General features: G+C 52.0%; 1 protein-coding gene across 1 annotated transcript in view; it reads right to left on the bottom strand.

The window, feature by feature from the left end:
• PEBP4 (phosphatidylethanolamine binding protein 4) overlaps positions 1-17,860 on the bottom strand; it is a 196,969-nt gene extending 179,109 nt beyond the window's left edge. Inside the window, exons 1-2 of the mRNA XM_058549832.1 lie at positions 17,730-17,860; positions 11,279-11,405 (exon numbers count right to left, since the gene is read on the bottom strand). Of these exons, the coding sequence (XP_058405815.1) occupies positions 11,279-11,405; positions 17,730-17,860 (258 nt within the window). The remainder of the gene's footprint in view (positions 1-11,278; positions 11,406-17,729) is intronic.
• Positions 17,861-24,547: the final 6,687 nt, after the last annotated feature.

The following is a 24,547-nucleotide window of genomic DNA, read 5'->3' as shown; positions in this document are numbered from 1 at the left end:
GCTGGGGAAAGACAGCAGATGCAGCAGGTTTGGGAGATTGTGGAGACGGGCCACTCGGGGTTGGACTTGCTGCCTTTGAAGGATCTATCAGATACCCCAGTGGCCACACGAGTGGGACATCATATAGATGACATTTAAAGTCACCACACTGATGGGACCACCAAGGGAGACAGTGTAGATAAAGATGAGAAGACCAAACACCGAGGCCTGGGATATCCTACATGAAGAGGCTGGGGAGAGGAGGAGCAACCAGTAAAGGAGACTAGAAGTGAAGAACCAGAAAGGGCGAAGGCCAATCCAGAGAGTGGGGGTCCCGGAAGCCAGGTGAAAAAATGTATGTAGGAGGAGGAAGTGACCAGCTGGGTCAGATGCTGCTGATGGGTCAAGAAAGATTAGGATTGAGAATTGACCACTGGATCTTACCTGGAAATGGATATTATACCCATTTTAAGGTGAGGAAAAGGAATCTTCAAAGAAGTAACTTGCCCAAGGTCACAGAGTTACAACCAGCAGACTGGGATGTAAGACAAAGTCTGTGTGAAGCCAGGGCCCCAGCACTTCTCATGCTAACCCCTGAGGGTCCACACGCTCTACACCGATGGAGGTGGCTCTGAGACCAGCAATTCCCATTCCCACTAGACTAATAATATGCAGGAAGTCTGCAGGTCGGGGGAAACTGGGGATGAACAGAGGACCACTAGCCCAATTTTAAAAATCTTTTTTTTTTTTTTTTTGATGAGGAATATTGTCCCTGAGCTAACATCCTCTCCAGTCGGTGTGTATGTCTGCGCCCGGGATCTGAACCGGCGAAGCCCAGACAACCGAAGCAGAGCACATCGAACTTAACCACTATGCCACCAGGCCAACTTCTAAAAATCTATTTAATGCCAGGTGGGATGTGAGGGGTATTCTCAGTGCAAGCAGGCCTGCCTCCGCACTTCTTCTCTTCCGACTGGCTGTTTCACCCACCTAATTAGAAGCCTGGCCCTTGAGGGCTTTTCCTGTTAGTGGCCCCTGGTTTAAGGAATTCCAGTCCAGGGATACTTGTATTTGAATAGAAGGGCATTTCCACAACCAATTTGCAAAGGGAGAGATGGGATGAGGGGTGCAGAGGTGTGCACGCTTGACCTGAGTCAGGGACCTCCGTTTCTTCCTTATTGGATAGGTCTCCACTGTCCAAAGGCCCCAGGCAATGCCTTCCTGCGCCAGCTTGCCGGGCTACCATGCCGGCTCTCGTTGCCTGAGGCAGGATGACGGTCGCCTATCTCCCCCTGGTGTCAACTCTTGCAATTGCAGCCCCAGGAAACAGCAGGAGGGGATCTACGCCTAGCGCTAAGCAGAGCCTGGCCCTCCTCCCTTCCCGGCCCATAGGGGCCTGTCTGCCTTGGCCTGGAGAAGGTCTGCTCCTCTATGCTGCAGGGTTCTGAGCCACCGGCACAGGCCCTGTGCTTTCCCCATGCGACGGGAAGAACTCAGGCCTGGGAATTAGAACGTTGGATGCCTTACACTGACTCTACCTAGGGTTAGTGGTGCAGACTGCGGATGGGGAAGAAATCGAGGGTCTCTGATTTGTGCATACTCCTGCATGCCCCACCCTGCCCATCTCTCCCTTTGCTAAGTCGCTTGATATTGCCGGGCCCATTTGTAAAGGGAAGGGACGGAGCAAGGGGAACTCCACTAACCTCTCTTTCCCCATGTTGGGTTAGGGGCTGGCTTCTACCCTGGGACTGGAGCTCAGTGGCTGAGGGGGCAGTTGGGAAACAGTTCAGGCCATTTGGGGTACCCTGCAGGTTGCCCTCTAGCGCCCACACAGACCTGGGTTCAAATCCTGGCTCTGTTGCTCATGAGCTCTGGAGTCTTTCTTTGCCTCAGTTTCCTGATCTGTAAAATGAAGGTGGTCATACCCACTAGGTGGCCGCTGTAAGGCTGAAGTGGGACGATGTTACTAGAGCACTCAGCACAGAGTCTGGCCACGTGGAAACAGCCAGTAAACGGCACCATGTACTAAACGCTTGGGGACCACAGGGATGGAGGGGCACAGGAAAGAGCACGGCACAGGAGCCAGGGCATCTGAGCTCTGGTCTCATCACTCCACTTCACACATCTGTGTGTTGGAGCAAACTCGTGTCCACAAGGTGTGAGGAGACTCACAGGAGGTGCGGGGCAACAAGCAGACAGGCGCTGGCTCTGAGGCCAGCATCTGCCTTCCCCTGGGGACCCTGGCCTCGGCTTCCCCAGTGTGGGCACCAGCCTGGCCCACCTCTCAGGACTGATCTGAGATAAGGGCTGTCCTGACACGGAAGGTGCTTTGAAAACTGCAACCCTTACAGTCCTGTTACCAAGGGACAACCCCACCCCGCACTTAGCTCCATATCGAGCGTGAGTCTCACTGCAAGGAACTGCGTGCTTTCCTGCCCTCTCCCAAGTACACAAAGGTCTCTGCCCTCAGGGAGTCTACGTCTAGTTGGAGAGACAGACAAGAAAACCAATGGTGAGAATACCGAAGCCGACACCAGGGGCAGGAGGAGGTGGATCCTGTCCCCTCCAAAATCTTGGGAGAAACGTCCAGTTAAGGGAAATACAATTCCCAGAAGGGAAGCTAAGCCAAGGACAACTGGCTACTGGCTTGGGCAAAGACGGACAGCGTTACCAGACCCTTGTACAGTGAGGAAGAGGCTGGAACTGGAGGCGGAGGCCCAGCCAGTAGTCCAGGCTCTCTATTAATCTACAAAGGCTACAAACTGTGTGATTCCAACATAGCACATTCCGGAAAAGGCAAAACTATACAGACAATAAAAAGATCAGTGGTTGCCAGGGGTTAGCAGGGAGGGAAAGGTGAGTAGAGGAGCACGGAGGATGTTCAGGGCAGGGCAACCACTCTGTATGATTGCGTAATGATGGACACGTGTCACCACACATCTGTCCAGACCCCTAGAGCGGGTGAGCCACGAGGGAACCCTCATGTAAACTACGGACTCTGGGTGATTATGACGTGTCAATGCAGGCTCGTCACTTGTAGCACAGGCACAGCTCCGTGGGGATGCTGGTAGTGAGGGAGGCTTGTTGGGGGTGGGAAGCGGGATAGAGAAATCTGTGTACTTCTGCTCAGTTTTGCTGTGAACCTAAAACTGCTCTGAAAAATAAAGTGTATTAAAAGCTAAATAGATACATAATCTCCCTTGAGCTGCTGTTTCCGCATCTGTAAACACAGACACCATTCCCCCCACTGCCCGCCTGCCCCACGTTGCCGTGGTTAGGGCCAGACGGGCTCTAAGATAGAACCACGCACTGTCGGGCACCCGGGGTGCACTGGTAGAGAGAGAGATGCCCTCAAAGTTCGACGGCATGGCAATGGCCCCCACCGGCCCCCCAGCAGCTACCCCACACTGTTCTTGGCCTGTGCCCACCGGGAGGGCTGTCAGACTGCAGTGGGCCCCTTGTCCCAGCAGCAGGTCTCCCACCTCCCCCTCTCCTCCCCTCCACCCCCAAGTCTGCAAGTGTTAACAAATAACCAGGGACATTATTACTCATGTAAAACCTTTCTCTGAACGCCTCTGTAGGTCCCCCCTTCTCTCTCCAGTGAGAGCAGCAACAAGTCACTGCAGCACACAAAAGGCATGTGTTCGTTCCTCTAACTGGCTCCGACAAAGGCTGGGCAGCTATTTTAAAATCCAGGAAGCCTCTGCTCATACTCCCAACAGGCCGCTGTGAACAGATCCCAAACCCGCGCAGAGCCCCACTCAGACGCTTGTGAATGACCTTTCTTTTTCCAACCAGGATGCAAACCCACTGCACTCTCCTTTCAGGCCCCATATGCCCCCTCAGTGGAGCAGCCCACACGGTTTTTTCAAAGAAACATTATTTGATCTGAAACACATCTGGAACCTGTTTCCCCAGCACTTGACTGGAGGCTTTCAGCCGACATCAGATGCTCAATTATGGAGCAGACCCCGTGTTGGCCTGTGCTTTGGGAGCATCGCTGTGGACTGGGAGCAGGCGCCTTAATAACCAGTTCCCAAGGGTCCGGCTCAGGTCTGACCAGAGCAGTCAGTATAATGACAGGAAGGGTGAGGGGATCAAGAGGACTGGGAGTGAAGATCAAGGCTGAGAAGCTTCCTAATGAAGCTGCCCAGGAGCAAGAGAAGCACCTCCCAGTTCATTCTTTTAACAATGACAACAATGAACATTCTTACCATTAGGAGATGCCTGGGGTTGTGGGGTTTCTGTTTGTGCCCTTGGCTCCTGCAACAGTGTCCAGAGAGGGGCAGAGGGGACAGCTCCGTCAGGATTGCTCTAGGGAGTGGACTCATGAATGGGTGAGTGCGTGGTAGCTCGAGTCTGCACGGACCTCAGGGGCTGTGTTCCAGGAATCTGGGTGGGTTCGAGAGACGGAACTGCACAGGGGACAGAGCGGGGGCCGGCAGGCAGGAAGCTGGCTGTCTGCGGCTGCTTCTTCCACCCCCCAGCTTTGGCAAGTGTGACCTTGGGCCATGTCCCTCGCCTGCAGTTGTGGGGGTCATCCCTACTCTGCCCATCTCCCAACGTTGCTAGAAGGATCCTGTGAAAGCCTGCATGGGAAGTTTGTTTGCAACCTGAAAATCGGACTGCAAGTGTTGCTGTCCGCTTGGTGACGAGCACCGCTTCTCTTCTACCGGTCCCGGTGTGGCCAGAGGCGCCCCCATAAGAGCTGGCTGAGTGGCCTGGGCTGGGGTGGAACACAGTCCAGTGATTTTAGCGACTTTGCTCAGGGACAAAGGATAAAATGACATGTGAGCAGGTTCTCCTCCACGCACGCGGACTCGTCCGGGCGCTGGGCACTCTCCTCACCCGCTCCACCTGGCCGCCTCTCTGTTACAACCTCACTGACTCCTGCCTCTGGGCCTCAGTCACACACGGGCCTCCCAGGGCCTCCCGAAGCCCAAACCCATCGTCTGTGCCTTGTACTCTTCAGACTACAAACCAATCTCTTATCATGATAACAAGTGATACCATTTATTAAGCTCCGTCACATCATGTGCCAGGCACTGGGTGACGGTCGCATGTCATTAATTCTTCCCTAAACCATCACTGGCGCATCGGTGGATCCCACCAGTAGACTCCTTACTGTGTCTTGACTTTACCTTCTGCCCACAGCCCACTGTCCTGACTTTTCTCTCCGTCCCTCAAGAGCAGTGCCGGGCAATCTCCCAAATCCGACGGCTCTTCCCCAGCCTGGCCCCGCAGCAGCCACTCCATTGCCTGTCTGACCTGACCTCTGCAGGCTGGCTGCTGTTGACCACTCGATGTCCTCACCCCAAGTGAGCTCTGTCACCTCGAAGATCCCCGTCCCCACCCCCAGATGCTGAGGACCCAAATCTGGGCCTCCAGCCCTGCCTTCTCTTCTCAGCATCAGGCCCTAGACCTGCTTACTGGGCGGCTGCCTCTGGGTGCACGCAGGGTCCTCAAATTCCGTGTCTGCAGAAGCTGCTGCCCCTGTCTGTCGTCCCTGCAGATCTAGTACTTCTCTGTGTCCCTTACTTGGTGAAAGCACCATTATTAGGGACAGTGCCCAATCCCACCTGCCGGCCTGATAATTATTAAGAGCACCCCCTTTGCTCTCAAAATCATCTTGTTTTGGCAGATAAATTACATGCTCAGTTTTACTCTCCCACCCACCTGCCCATCACAGAGACCCAGGGTCTCACCGACTCTCCCCTCCCCTGCCGTCCCTGCCCCTCCACAGTCACCAAGCCCTGTGGAGTCAGCCTCCTTTATGTCTTTCAGGCCCATGCCTGTCGTTCATGCCCTCACCTCTGCTGCTCCAGCACGGTGCCCTCCTGCCTTCCACCTCACCATTCTTCCACCAGCGCTGCCTGAGTGACCTTCCCGAACTGCAAATCTGATCATGTTCACCAGCCTGAAAATCAAATGGTGCCCACACACCCCAGCCTGGCTTCAAAATAAAATCCAGGGGCCCGCCAGGTGGCACAGCGGTTAAGTTCACGCGCTCCGCTTCAGTGGCTCTGGGGTCCCCGGTTCAGATTCTGGGCGTGGACCTACTCACCGCTCACCAAGCCATGTTGAGGTGGCAGCCCACATAGAAGAGCTACAGCTCTACAACTATGACATACAACTATGTACTGGGGCCTTGGGGAGAAAAAAGAAAAAGAGGAAGATTGGCAACAGACGTTAGGGCAGGGCCAATCTTCCTCAAAAATCAAAACAAAACAACAAAACAACACAAAACAAAAACAAACAAAAAGATAAAATCCAGACTCCACACCAGTGCCCACAAAGCTTCTGTGGCCCCTCCCCATGTGGCCATGCCCCCTCCTGAGCCCATCCTGGCTCCCCCATCTATGCCCTGCCTATTCACCTTCCGCAGTTCAGCTGAGGGTCACCTCCTCCTGGAGGCCTTAGAGCACCACTGACACCCTGCGTCTCCACCTTTGCCGTCCACCTGTCTGTCTCCCCACCTAGAGTGGGAGCTCTGTGATGGCACCTTTTATCTTTGAATTTCCAGCACTGACATGGTGACTGTGTGTTCAATAAATATTTGTTAAGTGAATCACTTGGCATCCCTAACACCAAATCGTGTGCTGGCTGCCGTCCCGGAGCAGGTGGGCCTGCGCTTGGCCGCCCGCATGCACACTTGCTCCCCTGGGCAGGGAGTGCCTGCCTCTCACCCCGTCTTTCCCCAGTGAGCGAGTCTGCCCCACCCACCAGGGGCTGCTCCAGCCAGAATTACCCTGGGGTCTGGAGCCCTGTGTCCTGTCTCGGCTAATCATTTTGTGGCCACAGCGCCCTCATTCTTCTGTGCTGTGTGTGGAGAAAAGGATGGGAGTTGGGCTGGTGAGCTCCTAGGTCTCGATCAGCGAGGAGAGTCTGTGACTCGACCTCACGTGTTGTCCCCAGATCTCCCGGCCTCTATAAAATTTGTGTCGAAACTTGTGTCTCCACCCTTGGGCTGATGAGGGCAAGGAGGCGGCCCCAGAAGGCAGCAACACAGGTGCTGTAGGCCCGGGGTGGCATGGGGACATGCCTACCCAGCCTGGTAGGAGAACACTCAGGTCCCCTGCTTTCTAGGGAGGAGAAACAGGGCAGGAGCTGAGCCTGACGGGAAAGTCGAGGGCCAGCAGGACAGAATGCTGCAGTCTTGATCCTTCCCTCTGGTGCAATGCACATTCCCCATTTAAAGGCAATCTCTCCACTTCGAAAGGATCCCGGTTGGCTAAATTGAAGGTGAAGGAGGAGCCACAGTCAAGAGGCTTCTGGGGGGCCTTGCAGCTTTCGTTGGTTTGAGCAGGGATGCATTTTAAGACGTTTGCCTCTTTGTGTTTGTCAAAGCGGCAGGGGAGAAAGCTTATGCCTCTCCCAGCTCTCCGGGCTGCTGGCACAGGGACCGCCCATATTCTCCTGCACTACTTTGCCTTCCGGGAGCCCACCTGGCTTTCTCTTGATCTCTCTGCTTCCCCCTGCCCCCCTCCAGCTCACACCCACCAGCCTGGGTGGAGGAGAGACTAGTGCTGGCCTGGGGCCCACTAAGCTCCGCACCTTTCCTTCAGATGACCCAAGACACTCAGCAGCTTAAAGGGCAAACCGCTGGGCTCACCCATCTCATAGCTCACACTCCAGGGGCGTCCTTCCACCTGCCATTCATTCATTCATTCATTCATCCACCCAGTCGCCCAGACAGCCAACATAGGGTCTGCAATGTTGCTAGGGGCTATGGGTGGTTCAGAGAAACACAACACGCGGCCTTGCTCTCCCAGAGCTTAGAAATTGGTTGAAGCTGTGAGAGATATGAATAAGCAACCACAATACAAGACAGAAGGAAATAAATGCCTGGTTTGGAGGGTAGGGGATATTTTAAAATCTCAGAGAAAGAAGAGATCAGCCAAGGATGGGGGTGGGGCCCAGAGGGAGGCAGTCAGGGAAGGCTTCTTGGAGGAGGAAACGTTTTGGTGGGAGCAGGGTGTCCCGGAGTGCAGGGTCCGAATAGGGGGAAGTGGCCTCAGCACAGACATGCAGGCAGGAAGACCTCTGGTGGGCAGGAGGCACTGCCCCACGCCCACTGCCCCCTCCTTCCAGGGCCGTGGGGCTTGTGTGGGGGGCTTCCCTGGGTATGTCCACTGGCAATGCTGCTTTGGTGGCATCCCTCTAATTGCTTTTGAAGCAAGGCGCTGTCCCCACAGAGCCAGTTACCAACCTCTTGCCCTTTTCCGTCAGGCCCTGGGCCCAGAGGAAATGCCTCCATCCTCTTCTCTGTCACCAGGATTCAGCTCCCTGCCCACTTCTGAGGGACCCTGTTCCAGAGAGCACCCCTTCCCCTCCGCCTTCACCAGCTGCTCTCTACAGTGGTTTGTTCCTCTTAGCCCTCAAGGGAAGCTCTGGCCACCCCCTCATTTCTCACCACCCCAGCCTGTCTTCACCTCTTCGCAACCACCTGCCTGAGCACCCACTGTGCTTCGTGTCCTCGGAGAGCCTGCCCTCAGCAAGGCCTCCCAAGCCGTGCCAGCACCCCAGGTCCCCCGGAGAGCCCTTGCCAGTGGTCCAGGGGTCAAACCTTTGGAGTTGACCGACCGGGGTTTAAACCCTGGCCCCGCCACTTTGCAGCCCTGCGCTTGGTCCGATTACTTCCTTCCAGAGGACCTTCTCCTGCTTTTCCTACCCAACATTCTTTCCCCCTCTGGTAACCAGCACCTTGAGTCTCCTTTAGGGGAACCACCCTCTGCTGCTTTCTGCTCTTGTAGATTAAGTGGGGCTGCCCAGGGCCACTGTTTGGTTCAGGGATGGGCATGTGATCCAAGCAGGACAAATCTTGGGACTTTTAATGGTTGGAAAGGGTCAATCTATTCCCACTGGGATTGATAAACTAGTAAAACATAAATCTGAAGCTGATGGGGTCTCTTTGTCACCCAAAGGGGTCTATTTACACATAAAAATCAGCATTGAAAAAGGTAGAGAAAAGGGGCAGATAGCTAGATTCTGGGTGACATTGTGTGAGCACCTGGATCCAGCCATGCCTGAAGATACTCCTGCAGTTTTCAGTTTGTGAACCAATAATGCCTTCCCTCTTTTTCAGCACGAGTCAGTTTGAGTTGCCTCTTGTCACTTCCACAACAGTTTTGACTAAAGAAATACTTAACTTGGGGACTTGATGAGAGCATTAAATAAAATGACACATGAATACTACTGAGCATAAAGTCAAGCGTTAAGTGGGTATCACCCGATGAATGGTGGCTTTTGATAATTGTAACTGAATCTGCCTTCTCAGAGGTCAAATTTCCATAAACTAGTTCTATAGTAGCAGAATACTACTTTTTCTTTCTTTCTTTCCACCACTGTGACCAAATCTTACTTTGCAAAATCTCTACCCTCCTTGGCTTTCTTGGCCACAGCTCTGTGTCCTTCATGAGTCTCCAGGTTTTCTCCCCACCCCACCTCTCGGCTCAGACAGGATGGGAGATTTCAGGGTCCGGAGGGGGTGATATCTGTTCTGCGTTACGTGTCCATACCCCAGGACAATCATTATCAACTAAACTGAATCAAATGCAAAGACTTGTCAAACTTCCTTCTAACTTGTCCCCTCCAAGGACACCAGGTACTCACAGAAGTCTACACTGCCATCTAGTGGACATGTGCTACAATTTCACGTGGGACGGAGCCCTTGGTTGAGAATCCGTCTTGGGACAGTCACTGGGCTGTGAGAGCATCTGGTCCAACCTCCTCACTCCATATGTGACAAACCCAAGGACGAGTGAATTAATGGTGAAGTCAAGAGTCTCGTCCCATGGGGTGGCATGTACTCTTCCCTACGGACTGCGTTCCTGCCCTGCTTCTGCGGCCCTCCACCTCCTGTCCCAAGAGTTAGAATCACAGTGACCCACACTTTCTCTGCTCCTCCCACCTGTCCACGCGTGTGACCTGGGCCAAGGGTCTCCAGAGAGAAGGGCTGACGTGTGTGCTTGCATGCGCGTGCACGTGCATGAGGCTTGGGAGGGTTGAGGGAGAGGAGACCCAGAAGGTCTCCTCATTACTTGCTTTCTCGGCCTCCCGGAGGAAAGGACATTTGCCACGGTTGCAGAAACCATAGCCTCTCAAAGTTCCATGTCCTCAGTCTCACAAATTGTGAGACACATCGCAGTCTATTTGTTTCCTGATAGTGAAAAACAGTGCAAGAAAGAAAGAGAAGAGAAACCTGTGCAATCCCCCACCTCTGAACTCAGTATCTTGCTGTGCCTGTGCCGATAGCCCTCAGGCCTGACCAGTGGCAGTAGTGACAGCCCCTAGGCAGGAACGACAGAGGGGAAGAGCCCACTGTGGCCTCTCCCTGTCACAATGCACAGAGGAGACCAGAAGGCTGGTTTCCATGTGCATGTGGTCACATCCTGACCACGACCCTTCCGTCTCCACCCATTAGTGACCTGAGTCCTGGACACATCACCATCCTCGTGTGTAGGCTGACACTGGCCACTACTACTAAAACACAGCAGAAAGCGAGGATCGCCCTCCACCCCCGATGCTTAGGGGGCTCAGTATGGCCCAGGAGTCAAGGAAGAAAGAAACAGTGACCAGAACACTGGAGCAGCTCCCCCAGGACGTGGCCTGGCCACTGCGGGCAGCAGCAGCAGCAGCCCCACTTCCCACTTCCACGGCCCTTCCCCAGGCTTACTACATCCTCAGACCAAGGGAAACTTCCAGAACAATTTGGTACTAATCATTCCTCAGTAAAAGGAATAGTTATTTCCAATTCTTATGCTTCAATCTTGTATTTTAGACAACTTTGGGCGAACTTTTGAGTGGGTTTCATATCGCGATGACCAAGAGCCGAGACACACTGACCTCTACTTGTTTAACCTACGTGACAAGCGCTGCCCATTACAAACGAGCTCTGCCCCACTCAGAAGGTCATTGTGCAAGCCCAGCCACCCTGTACCGGAGAAAGGGTTCCCCACAACGCCTTCTCTTCCCCTTTTCTCTGCCGACTCTGAAGCACACACCAGGTGGTCTCCACGTAGACTGAGGAGGCAGGCTCTGGGCCTCAGGGGTGCAGGGGCAGGGAAAGGCCCGGCAGAGAGGCCCTTGAGCCTGGCCAAAGCTCCCATCTGCAGCTCTCCCACCCAGCCCAACCTCCTCCAAGGCCATGCGGCTGTTCTAAGGAGGGTACATGCTCATGGCAACAGCCATCTGGTATCACCAGACCCAACCCAGACTGCTCTGCACGCAGCTTTAAGACCCCTAGCTGAGTAACCTCAGCCCACAACTCGCCCCCAGCAGGCGGGCCCTGCTCACTCACCTCCATGGCCCCAGGGAACTTGACGATGGGCTCGGTCCAGGAGGTGATCTTCTGTCTATAGTTGTTGCAGACAGGAACAAACATGCAGCCAACATTCCCCAACTCTGGGTAGAAAACCTCAAGGCCCCTGCAGAGAGAGGGAAGTGGTCAGCCCATGTCAGGATTTTGGGGGAGCCTGGGGTTCACTGTCGGGCATGTTAAGTCCAGTGGGATTGAGTGCTAGAGCTGCCACTGACTAGTTGTGTGACCTAAGAGTTACTTGACCTCTTGGTGCCTCAGTTTCTTCACCTGAAAAATGCGGACACTGATAGTATCTACTTATAGGGTTGGTGTGAGGAAGAAAGTAAGTGATCCATGTTCACTGCAGAGCCTGGCATGTCGTCAGTGTCAGAAAGCCTTGACTATTGTCTGTATTTACTTCTGAGAAGGATTACACATACTTCGGCAGGTCTGGTCAGTGTCTTTCAAGTAGGATTGGGTTTATAAGAATAATATTAACACACTGCTTTTCAGGAATGTTCTTACTATGGAAAGAAAGGTTTAGCAAGTTAGCATAGTGGGCACAGACTTCTCTCTCCCCTAAACAACTGAGATCCTCTCCATGCCTGAAAATCCCACCAGAAGTTAAATAATCCACTTCTTTGGGTTAAGTACTGCCCATACTGTAGGCTCTCCAACTACCGTTCATTGTGCTTTCAAAATGCAAATCTCTCTCAGGGCATGAAACGTCTGGTCACTAAACTGTAGGATGCATCCGTTTATCCACTTTTTGAGAAGAGCCTGCACACGGGTGTTCTGAGAATCGGGCTGGTCCTACAACTTCACCAGGGTCAGCCTTCAGGGCTCGTCTGGATGTGAAACTCAGGGATGTAAGCCAGGCTTTCTAACAGACATATAAAATAATCTTTGTGCCAACTTTTTCTTTCTTTTTATTTTTACCTGCCCTTCCTCCCTGCCCATCTGTCATTTTTTATCACCAAGATCCAAGGTCTCTGTAGGGTTCATTTGGGTAGGATGGCTCACTGAGCAAGGAGAGGGTCCTCAGCCTTTCCAAAAATCCCAGTGTGGGTGAGCAGCTCCATACGCTGCCAGGGGTCACCCAGAGCTGCCTGCGGTTCCCTGCTGCAGGGCTGTCTGAAGGGGACCCCATGAGAACGTAATTAGAGGGAGCAGATCTGGAAGGGAGCTCTCAGGGTTGGGACCCGGGAGGGGGGCAAGGACAGCTTCCTGGTGGGAGCCCCACATTCCCTTCCCACGGCTCCTGAGGTCCCGCCTTGGGCAGAGGCAGCTGGAGCCTGCGACACCCGCAGACACAGGACGCCTCCGCAGGCCTGCAGCCCCAGTGCCAGGATTCGGGCCAACTGAGGCAGGGCAGTTCCCCGAAGCCAGGAGCTGACCCACCAGCTGGCTTGTTTCTCTGAACTCTTCGCAGGTTTACAGTAATTCCTTTTGGATGGCATGGTTTTAATAACTAGTGAAGAAGTTTTGGAGGATAGGTTTTCATTTCTCTTCACAGCAGCGTTTTAAGGACTGTTCGGTTTGTTTCTGCCACAACCCCCTGCCGCTACAGCTAGTCGGATGAGGCCGAGAGAGGGGACCCTCCACTGGCAGAGAGATGGAGATTCAGCACACAGCACAGAACGGGGAAAGAGCGAGGGGCATAGAGGAGGGAAACTGAGGGCCAGGGGGCCTTCCCGGGGGGAATGAATAGGTCTCCTCTTTTTATCCCAGCAGAATGGCTGCAAATGTTAAAACAGTTAAGCAAAATCACCCAGCTGCCATTTGGAGAGTGGGCCTAAAGCCACAGAGAAGGCCCTGGCAGGGTACATGTCAGGGGACCGCAATCAGGTCCATGCCCCAACCCCCGTCACACCCACAGGGCACTGCCAGCCTAGCGTTGGAAGCCCACATGTTGCTCCACATAGCGGAGGTGCCAAGGGCACGCGTGGGCCTCCGTCCTGTTGAGCAGTTTTGTCAAAGGCTTAGAAAAGGACATGGCAGGCAAATTTATTAGATTCGCGTATGATGCAAAGCTGATAACTAACAATTCAGACAATCAAATCGGCCCAAATGAAGATCTGGACAAGCCCAAGATGAAGTGAATCAGAAATTAAATTTAAGGGCCAGCTGGGTAGCATGGTGGTTAAGTTTGTGCGTTCAACTTCAGCAGCCTGGGGTTTGCCGGTTTGGATCCCTGGAGCAGACCTACTCACCACTCATCAGGCCATGCTGATGCGGTGTCCCACAGAGAAGAACTAGAAGGACCTACAACTAGGATATACTACTATCTATTGGGGCTTTGAGTAGAAAAAAGAAAAAAAGATTGGCATCTGTTGCCAATCTTCCTCAAAAAAAAAATTAAAAAAATAAAATGAATTAAAAAAAAAGAAATTAAATTTAGTCAGAACACATTTTAAAACTTGCATTCAAGTTCAGAAAACTGAATTGTGTCATCTTCCTGACTGCCTTTCCTGTTCAGGTGTACCTCACACAGGACACATTCTAATCTCCATCCCGAGATTTTGGGCATTTCCTGGACTTCATGACAGGACAAGGGGCACCCGAGAGAGACAGGAGAAAGGAGCAGAGGCTCTGGTCCCAGCGTGGCCGTGATCTAACATTGCGTAATGGACAGGGGGGATGGCATTTACCGGGCCCCCCAACAGATCAGGTGCATCACATGCATACTATTTCTTTCATACCACAATTCCTCGAAGCAGCTGTTATCATTATTCTCCTCTCCCAGGTGAGTAAACTGAGGCCCAGAGAAAGTCAAGGAAGCAGCCCAGGGTCTCACAGTTGGTGAACTGAGCGGAGAAGAGGGATGTGGTGTGGTAGGCAGTGTCTGAGATGCCCAGTGATCCCTGTCTCCTGTATTGAGTGGCTCACTTCTAACAGAGAGAATCTGGCCAAGGTGATGGAGGTCACTTCCAAGATTAGGTTATAGGAAGACTGGCTTCTGCTTGAGGCCCTCTCACACGCTCTCCCTCTCGGATCCTTACTCTGGGGACACCAGCTGCTGTGCTGTGAACGGCCCCACGGTGAGGCCATGAGGCAAGGGACTAAGGCCTGCCAACAGCCACATGAGTAAGCTCAGAAGCCGGGCAGCCCTCCCCAGACCAGTCCATACTCCAGATGAGACAGCAGCCCCAGCCAATAGGTTGACTGCGACTTCCTGAGAGACCCTGAGCCCGAGACGCCCAGCTGAGCCATGCCGAGACAGACTGCAAGACAAGTGTGTGCAGCTGCTCAGTTTCAGGGCGATTTGCTGTGCAGCAGCAGAGGACTGCTACAGAGGCCGTCTGCTCTTTCCCCGTGCCACACGGCTTCCCGGGTGAGTCACTTGGTTTCTCCAGGCTGCCATTTGACTAGATGCTCACTTAAGTCCCTTCAGCATTGTAAGAATTGGATCAGAGAAAAATAGCTCCCCAGCTGTACCTGTGGAAAGGGCTCAGAATTCCAGCTGCCTGAAAGAGAGGGTGACAAAAGGGCCCATGGAGATGAGGCTGCCTTCACAGAGGTATGAGGAGACTCGGGGGGCACCCCCACCCTCTATTGTGTGGTTCTCAGTGTGAAAGTGTGGGGCGCCATGCTTAGAAAGAGCAACAGGTCTGTCTCCAACCAACCCTTCCTGAAGGTGAGGCCCAGAGGCCCAGAACCAAGGCCCCCGAGGAGCCATGAAGGATGGAGGTGGATGCCCAGATTAGAAAGAGCTTCAAGCGAAGGTGTGTGTGTGTGGGGGGGTGACATCTGTCTTCAAACATTTGAACAACCATCAAGAGGAAGAGAAACTAGACTTGTTCTATGCAGCACCTGGGGCAAAACTAGGAAGAAAGGGGTGAGTTAAAGAAAGTCAGCCTCTGCCTTGAGACAAGGAGGCCCTCGCTGGAGGATGAGCTTGTCAGCACAAAGGACAGGGCTTGGGGGCGCAGCTCCTGGTCACCAGGAGAGGCCACCAGGGCCCTTGTGCAGGGCAGCAGGGAGAGGGTTGCTGAGTGGATTCACTCCTTGGCTTCAGGTTGGACGACTGTGGTTCTCTTGATTCTGATCTTGAGCCAGGGGTTCTGACTCTCAGTGCTGTTGTCAGTCTAGTCTGGCTTCTCTCAGGAGTAGGTGAGGTATTATTCTGGAAGAGCTTTTCTCTCAACAATATTTCCCACTGCTTGTCACTGTACATAAAATTTCTCCTTTATGGATTAACATTTTTAGGCATTGAGTCCTAACTACAAGAATTCTCTATTAGACTTTAAATGCCCATGAGAGGAGTGGCTTCTCTGGGGGTTCTCTTGGCAAGGTCAGAAGCCTGAGCTGAGCAGGGATCCTGGGGAGGGACCCAGTGCAGGGGGTACTGATCTCTCCTTGGGGGTCTGATATGTCCATGAGGTGTTCTCATTCAGTGATGGTCTTTTACAAACAAAAATCTTCAGCAGTAATAAAGACAAAGCTTCCCTTTTGCAATGATGGTTTACAATCAAAAGACATTGTCCTAGCATACAACCCTAGTGTTGTAAGTCCATGCTTCTCAAACTGGGGGGTCTAGGTGTAATCTATGGAGTCCTGAGAATGGCTCCTGCAATGGACTAAATGTTTGTGTCCCCCAAAAGTCATATGTTGAAATCCTAGCCCCAGTGTGCTGGGATTAGGAGGTGGGGCCACTGGGAGGTGCCTAGGTCATGAGGGTGGAGCCCTCATGACTGGGATTACTGTGCTTAAAAGAGTCCCCAGAGAGCTCTCTCACCCCTTCCACTGTGTGAGGACACGGCGAGAAGACAGCCATCTATGAACCAGGAAGGTTCTATGGCAGGTTCTCACCAGCCACAGAATCTGGCGGCACCTTGATCTTGGACTTCCCAACCTCCAGAGCTGTGAGAGATAAATGTCTATGGTTTGTAAGCCCCCTGTCTATGGTATTTTGTGATAGCAGCCAGAATGGACTAACACAGCCCCCCTTTACCGGAGTTTGAGAAGCTCCAGGCCCTGGAGGAGGGTCGGCAGCTGGAGGTGGGTGGGGGAAGAGCGTGAGTGTAGCGCCAGACAAGGGGGGTTGAATGCCCCTCTGCCTCTTGTCAGCTGTGTAAGCACCGTGGGTAGCTGCAAGATGGGGATGAGAAGACCTGTTTGGTGGGTTCCTGATAACAATGGAATAAGTCCAGGAGTCTAAAGCATGTAACAGGTGCCCAGAGCTCCCACGTGTGCCACGGAGACAGGCCACCAGGGCGCCAGCATGTGGACCTCCGCAGGGCAGAGCCAAGGGCAGCTGGGCCCAGGTCACCTCCAGTGACCATACACAGAGGATCATTTTCTGTGTGTCCCACAGTGAACATGGGAAGCGCAGAGGGCCCCCATAAGGGGCCCTTCTCGTGGCCTGCCCCTGCCTTGCCCTGGCCCAGCTGACCTCTCAGCTCGTGGGGCTTGACCTTCTACCACCAGAGTAAAAAGCCGTCCTGAGCCCGGAAGGTTCCACTCAGCAGAGCACCTGGAGGACGGGCGCCCACATGAGAGACGCAGCCGCGTTCCCTCCTGCGCCCACACAAACCTCACTCAGAACTGTTCGCTAGAGTTTTAAAAACGTAGTGATAGAAGCAAAACTTATTTTATTTTATTTTTTGGATTCAACTACCTAACTTTTTAAGGGAAAGCGTTTATTTATCTTTCTGAAAGTAGTGTCTGTAGCACTCAAATATACGCAAGAAGACGGAGTAAGACGTGCGAGTTCTTCCTCCCCTCACTTCCGATGGCTTCAGCGGGATGCGGCCACCTTGGTCACCAGACTGGCAGAGGGGGTTGGCAGCAAAGTGGCCTGGGCAGCTCTCAGGATGACCCACGAGGCCAGGACAATTAGGACTGGCCTTTCTAACCAACAGTCATGAGGAGGGGGTTGGACCTCGATGCAGAGGGGGAGAAGCTCGTGCCCTGAGGAGGGAAGAGGCCAGCCTCCGAACCCAGCTTCTGCTCTGGACAACGTCCAGTGACCTCACTCCCTAAAAGGCCTGCCTGTCCCGACACTTCCGGGGCCTCATTACCCAAAAGCAAACCAGCACCTCTCACCCACGGAGGGTCCAATCACACTCCCTCTGTCAACTGCCACATTTCTTTACAACGGCCACTTTGTTGGGGGGAAGGGAGCATTCCGGGCTGTAGGGAGGGATGGTCTCTCTTGGGGTCCCAGCAGGGAGGGTGAGGCCAGCACCACAGGGCCCTCAAGTTTGGAGGCCCCGGGGGAGCCTCCTGATCTTGGGAGAACTGCCTATGGAAGGCAGGAGCCCGTCTCAAAGTCCTTCCCCCAATGCCGTCCTCCATCAAGGTGGTCTCCAGAGCTGCCTTCTTTTCTGCCTGTCCACAAAGGCTGCCTTAGGAGACAGTGCTCCTTGGTTCTGGAAACACCCCTCCCTGAGACCTCTTCTCTGGTTTCCACCCACCCGGTTGCTGTGTGGGGTCCTGCCAGCCTTACTTGCAGAGGACAGCATCATTGTCAGACAGGGCCTCGTAGACGCACGGGTCGTTTTCCTCCTCGTCTTCTGTCACCACCATCGTAAGACCCAGAAGCAGGGCTGCCATGGCCAGGCTCATTTTCCAGCCCATGGGCACCTGGAACAGAAGGAACCTTCAGAGCTGACGGGCCCTCTGCTGGGGTACACTTTCCATCCCTCACACCCCACCCCAGGGGCCCACCTGGTGGGACAGAGACCTCCGATAAGCAGAGAGAGAAGGGCGGGCAGCTGCCTGGGCTCCGGCAGCTAATCTGCCACCCGGACACAAGCACCTTGGGAGGACCTGGGCCTACTCCAAGCTGGACTCGATTTGCAGTCCTGGCTGAGGCCCCTCCTCCGTCAGAGCAGGGCTTTGCTGTCACTCTAGTCCTGGTTGCCAGGGCAAAGAGCAGGCTGCAAACAGAGGTGCTTATGTAACCTCTCGGCACTGCTGTGTGCCCTGCACCCCCACGCTCCCTCCCCCTGAGGTCAGCTGGCTGAGGGCCAGCCTGCTCCTTTGGCTTTGAGGCCTGGGAAGCTGATGACCCCAGGCTTTAGGCTGGGGGCAGGTTCTGGGGGTGCTTGTGAGAGCCTGACCTTAGTTGTTTTTCTAGAAGTAGGGGTTTGGCTGGCCATGCCCCTTGGACAACTCTGCTTCTCCCACCCACAGTTCCTCCGCCACCTGCCATGACAGCCTCGGGGCTGTCCGGTGGGTGGTGGGTGTGGTTGGACATAGAGACTCGTGTAGGAGGGACTGCTGCACGTAGGGAGGGCCACCCGGGCCCCCAGGGCCGCTCTGGAGGGCCGGCTGAGGACAGAAGGATGCTGCGGACTGCACCTCGCAGCAGTGCTGAACTCAGCACTCTCCCAAAATACTAGTCTCTGGAGGAGCCGGCTGGCAGAGCTGCCGGGGCAGGGGTAGCTGGGGGCAGGGGTAGCTGGCACCAGCGCTGTGCCGTGCCGGAAGGAGGGGTGGCCTGGGGCTGAGCTGCAGTGAGCCTGCAGCAGGGACTCAGAGCACAAGCATTCCCTGGGGGAACAGGCCTGCAGGAGGGTGTGTGTGGGACTCTGGCTGGAAGCCAAGCGGCAGGGGAAGACCAAAGGCAGGTCTCCCACAGCCTTTCCACTTGATCCGCTCTCTGTGCTCTCTGAAATGGTGTGTGTCGGAGGCTGCTCTGAGCTCCACCAGGCTGCGGGGGGGGGGGGGGGGGGGGGGCGGCACTCTGCCTTGCTAGGATGCACCACTTCTCCCTCCAAAAACAGGTGAAGCGACCCATCGCCCTGTGCCTTGCTCAGGAAGATGAGATCTGAGACCCTTGCTATAGAGGGTCTGTGGCTAGATCTTTAGAGAAACGACAGTCAGCATAGCTTGCTTTCCAGTTGAATTCCTGCTTCCAGGATCCCAACTTCCAGGAAAAAGCCCTTCTTTTGGGCTACCAATTAAATGCATTTCTCAATAATTGGTCTCCGTGAAGTATGACCAGGGTCCCCCACAGAGAACACACTCCCGAGATATCTCCTATGGAAAGTGTCTCCTAGCAGCCTCCTCACAAGACGGTGGTGAGAGGGAAACGGAATGAGTTATGTGAGGCACTTAGTAGGTGCCTGCACAGAAGGAGTGCTCACTAATTCATGGAGAGTGTGAGTATCCTTCCACAGATCCACCTGTTCATGCGTTCATTCATTCAAAATCCATTTTTCCAAAGGGTATGGAGCACCCCCCATGTGTGCCAGCCCTGAGCCAGCCCTGGGGTATAGGGTGAGCATGGTCCCTGTCTTCGTGGAGCTCATGGGACAGCCAGAGCCAGAGGACAATGCTGCCAGAATGGTCATCCAAGGCCAAGAGACTCTTGTCTTCAAAGTGGCAGCCACTAGAGAAGCCAGAACTTTCCTGGGTGCCAACAGCCCTTAGCACCCACAATGAATGGCTGTCTGGAGGTGGGGGAGAGTCCAGGCTTGCTCCTGTTCAGCCCGCTCATGTCAGCAATTCCTCCTTACTCAGTTTGCACCAGGCTTTTATCATTGAATTCGCGTGACGATCCCCTGAAATAGGCACCATTATTATCCCATTTTACAGAGGGGGAGACTGAGGCACAGGGAGGTTAGCTAACCTGGACCTTGGTCACAAGTAAGTGGCAGACCTGAGATTTGAACCCAGGCTGTCCGGCTCCATGCTGTTAACCACTCTGCTCTACTGTCCTCTCTTGTGGCTCTCCTCTGCCCCCACTTGCTTCCCCTCTATTCCCTTTGTTCTTGGAATAAAGCCCGGAATGCCCCACCCACCCCCACATCTGGTTCTTCCTGCCTCTCTAGCCCAGTCTCTCTATTCTCCACCACTCCCGCTGTTAGCTGTTAGCTCCAGCTAGTCCTTCAGGCTCCTTCCTGCCCCAGGGCCCACCACCTTGCTGGATAGCTGAAGTGTCATTTCCTCAGAGAAACTTGCTCTGACCCCCAGGCTCCATCAGATCCCTGTTATACACAGTCAGAGCACTTTACTCCTTTCCTCCCTGTTCCTGCATGTTTGTAATGAATACTTCTGCAGTTATTTACTTAGTGCTTTGTTTATAGTCCCCACTCGGCCTGCCCTCCCCCCAGCCTACAAGCTTCTTGGAGGCAGCACCGAGTCTGCGTCTAGCATTCCAAGTGCAGCCCCTGGTGTGTCTAGATGCTTAATGAATGCTTGTTTGAATGCCCAACAAACTTAGCACTTCTATTTCTGATAGTCCTTATCTTCACTTACCAGCTCCTAACTCTGTAAACATCAGTAGGAAACTAACCACTCAGGCTGGCCCCAGGCCCTGGATCCCTTTTGCTTATTTATCTAACCTTCTCTGGCTTGTTTTGGTACAGAGAGATCCGACAGAATGCAGAGGTGCTTGGAATTTTCGAACCTGCTCTTTCTCTTGGGGATTTGTAGGATTTTGCTTCATACTCGATGTTCAAGATCTGGGACCCACGTTCAAGCCAGGGGGAAAAGCTCCCCATCCCCATCGCCACCCTGTTTTGCTCAGTTGTCTCACTCCTGGAAGCTCCCATCTCTAGATCTCTCAGTGCCCGCCCCTGAAGCCCCCTTCTCTTCCTTCAGTCACCTGGGCTGGGACTACCTCCCAACACCATCAATCAAGCCAAGCCTGTTGGCTTCCTGAGATGCCTCGGCCCCTCCACCCTCTGGGACCTGCTGGACCAGTGCTCCTGGAACTCTTGACCCCCATCCCTCCAGGCCTCCTATGCCTGACACCACCCGGCCCTTCACTGCCCAGGTGTCACCTCCTTCCTCCATCCAGACACAGACTCTCTCGCTTTTCCTCCCTCCTAATCCTTTCCACCTATGCCCTCTGGAATCTCTGAACTGCAGGGAATAAGTCCCCCCTCATTCTCTTTCTTTCATTCTGCATTTAAAAAATTAATTGAGTTATAATTCAATACCGTAAAATTTACCGTTTTAATGTGTACAATTCAGTGTTTTTAGTACAAAAGTCACTCAAGATTGTGTCACCATCATCACTGTCTAATTCCGGAGCATCTTCATCACCCAAAATAGGCTCCAAAGAACTCATTAGCAGTTATTCTTCACTCCTTCCTCCCCCAGGCCCTGGGAACCACTAATCTACTTTCTGTTTCCACGGATTTGCCGATTCTGAACATTTCATATAAATGGAATCGTACTGTCTGTGGCCTTTTGTGCCTGGCTTCTTTCACTTAGCATAATGTTTTCAAAGTTCATCCACATTGTAGCATGTATCAGTACTTCTTTCCTTTTTTTTTGCCAAATGTATTTCACAAAACTTAAGTAGAAAAAAAACATAGCTTGTATATTTATCCACTTATTTGCCATTTATAGTGCCGTGCGATCTTTCTGATAGAGGCAAGTTTCCCACTAATATCAATTTTTTCTGCAGCCTTGTAGTTTTTTTTTTTTTTTTTTTTAGCAAATCTTGTAGTGCAGGCTTCATTCTTCTTGTGGCTGAATAATATTCCATTGTATGGATAAACCACATTTTGTTTACCCATTCATCAGTTGATGAATATTTGGGTTATTTCCACTTTTTGGCCGTTATGAATAAAGCTGTTATATACACTTGTGTACAAGTTTTTGTGTGAACGTGTATTTTCAATTCTCTTCAGTATATGCCCAGGAGTAGAATTGTTGGGTAATTGTATAGTAATCCCATGTGTAACATTTGAGGAAATGCCAGTCTGTTTTCCAAAGCGGCTGTTTCATTTCACATTCCTACCAGCAATGAGGGCTCCAATTTCTCCACATCCTCGCCAGCACTTGTTATTGTCTTTTTTATTATGGCCATCCTAGGGAGATAAAATGGTATCTCATTGTGGTTTTGACTTGCATTTCCCTAATGACTAATGATGTAGAACCTGTTTTCATGAAGTTTTTGGCTATTGTATATCTTCTAACTTTAGAGAAATGTCTATTCAAATCCTTTGACCATTTTAAAATTAGATTGTATTTTTATTGTTCAGTTATAACAGTTCTTTGTGTATTCTCGATATTAGACACTGTTATATTGTGATTTAATTAAGAAATATATATATTTGGTCTTTGTCTTGTTTCTGGCACCGAGCTCCTAAAACCCTTGGAATTTCCTAAATGAAAGAGCAATAAATGTGTCTTGATATTCATAACAAACCCCTTCAACCACACCTAAGTTTATGTGAATGAGGTGACTTTTGGAAAACACTAGGGAGGGGGGCTGGTTGCTAAGGGAACCAACCATGTGATTGGAGGGTTGGAATTTTCAGTCCTCCCCCCACACCTTTAGAGGGAGAGGGGCTGCAGGTTCTATCAATTGCCAGTGGCCAATGATTTAATCAATCATGCCTACGTAGTGAAGCCTCCATAAAAACTCAAAAAGATGGGTTCCAAGAGCTTCCAGGTTGGCGAACACATGAAGATTTGGGGAGAGTGGTGTGCTCAGAGAGCACAGAAACTCTAAGCCCCTTCCCACATGCCTTGCTCTAGGCATCATTTCCATCTGGCCGTTCCTGAGTTATAGTCTTTTGTAATAAACTGACAATCTAGTAAGTAACGTTTCTCTGAGTTCTGTGAGCCACTCTAACAAATTAATCAAACCCATGCAGGGGGTCGTTGAAACCTCTGATCAACAGCAGTTGGACAGAAGCCTAGATGATAACCTAGGCTTAGAATTGGTGTCTGAAGTGGAGAGTGGGGCAGTCTTGTAGGACTGAGCCCTTAACCTGTGGGATCTGATGCTATCTCCAGGCAGATAGTGTCAGAACTGAATTGAATTGTAGGATACCCAGCTGGCACTGGAGAATTGCTTGGTGTGGGGAAAAAACACACATCGGAATTGGTGTCAGAATTGTAGACTCTTATCAGATATTTGATTTGTAAATATTTTCTCCCATTGTGTGGGTTATCTTTTTATTTTCTTAATAGTGTACTTTGATGCACAAAATTTTTTAATTTTGATGAAGTCCAACTTATCTGTTTTTTTCTTTTGTTGTCTGTGATTTTGGTGTCATGTCCAAAAAATCATTGCCAAATCCAACGTCATGAAGCTTTTCCCCTATGTTTTCTTCTAAGAGTTTTGCAGTCTTAGCTCTTACATTTAGATCTTTGATCCATTGTGAGTTAATTTTTGTATGTGATATTACATAAAGGTTCAATTTCATTCTTTTGAATATAGCTATCCAACATTTGCTGATAAGACTTTGCTTTTCCCACTGAAACCCCTTCATTCTTAACTTTATAATCAAGTAGGTCCCTCCACTTCTTGCCATAACCAGAATCTCCCTGTCCCCTTGAGAAGCTGCTTCTCCTGCAGTCTTTTTAAGTCTCCCACCCCCCGCCCCCCACATATCTCAGGGTTGGGAGGTAAGGTTGATTGGGCACCCTACTTCCAACTGTTGCTTCTAGATCATGACTCCTCTGCCCTCTTGTCAAAATCTACACTTCTTGAGGCTTACTCCAGCTGAATCAGTGCTAATTGGTGTCACCTGCCTTCCTAGCACTCCTTGCTCACTGAAGACATTGCTACTTGGCATGGGGACTTTTTCCCTGCTCCAAGTTTTGCTATCAACCCTGGGTGACATCCATATCCATGGGGACACCTCTTCCAACACCTTCTCCTCCCTTCCATCCAGAATCTTTTCCAATAGTAACTTCTTGGGCTCTGTCATCGCTGACAATCATTCCATGCCTAAAGTCTTAAATTTAAGCAGCCATTTTGATAACAATTCTTTTCCTTCCTAGTCTCTTATTTTGTTACTCCCACTGTATCTACTCTTTCTTCTCATTCTGAACTCCAATCCCTTGACCTCTCTCCTTTTTCATGACCTATTCTGTCTTCTTTCACTCTGGTGCCTAGGTCCTGTGAATCTTTGCTTCCACCATTTGCTTCCAACATCTTCAATTCCTTCCTCCTTATCCTCACATTGTGGCTGTTGGGTCAACTCCAATTTTGAATGAGTCCAAAGGTCTGCCTCCTCCACTGTGTACCCTTGCTGCTCCCCACTTCCGTTATCTTCTTGGTACCCTGTGCCTTAGGGTGGGGGTGGGGTGAAGGAAAACATTGTACTAAGTGAAATAAGCCAGTCACAAAGACCACATATTGCATGATTCCATTTATAGTAAATGTCCAGAACAGGCAAATATATAGGGACAGAAAGAAGATTAGTGGTTGCTTAGGGCCAGGGGGTTGGTGGGTGAATGGGAGGGATTGGGATGATAGCTAAAGGGTATGGAGTTTCTTTTGGAGGTGATAGAAATGTTCTAAAATTGACTGTGGTGATGGTTGAACATATCTATAAATATATCACA

This window comes from Diceros bicornis, chromosome 11 (genome assembly GCF_020826845.1).
Source record: "Diceros bicornis minor isolate mBicDic1 chromosome 11, mDicBic1.mat.cur, whole genome shotgun sequence".
In the NCBI taxonomy this organism is placed as follows: domain Eukaryota; kingdom Metazoa; phylum Chordata; class Mammalia; order Perissodactyla; family Rhinocerotidae; genus Diceros; species Diceros bicornis.
The sequence above is the reverse complement of the archived record's forward strand: the minus strand, read 5'-3'. Positions and strand labels throughout refer to the sequence as shown.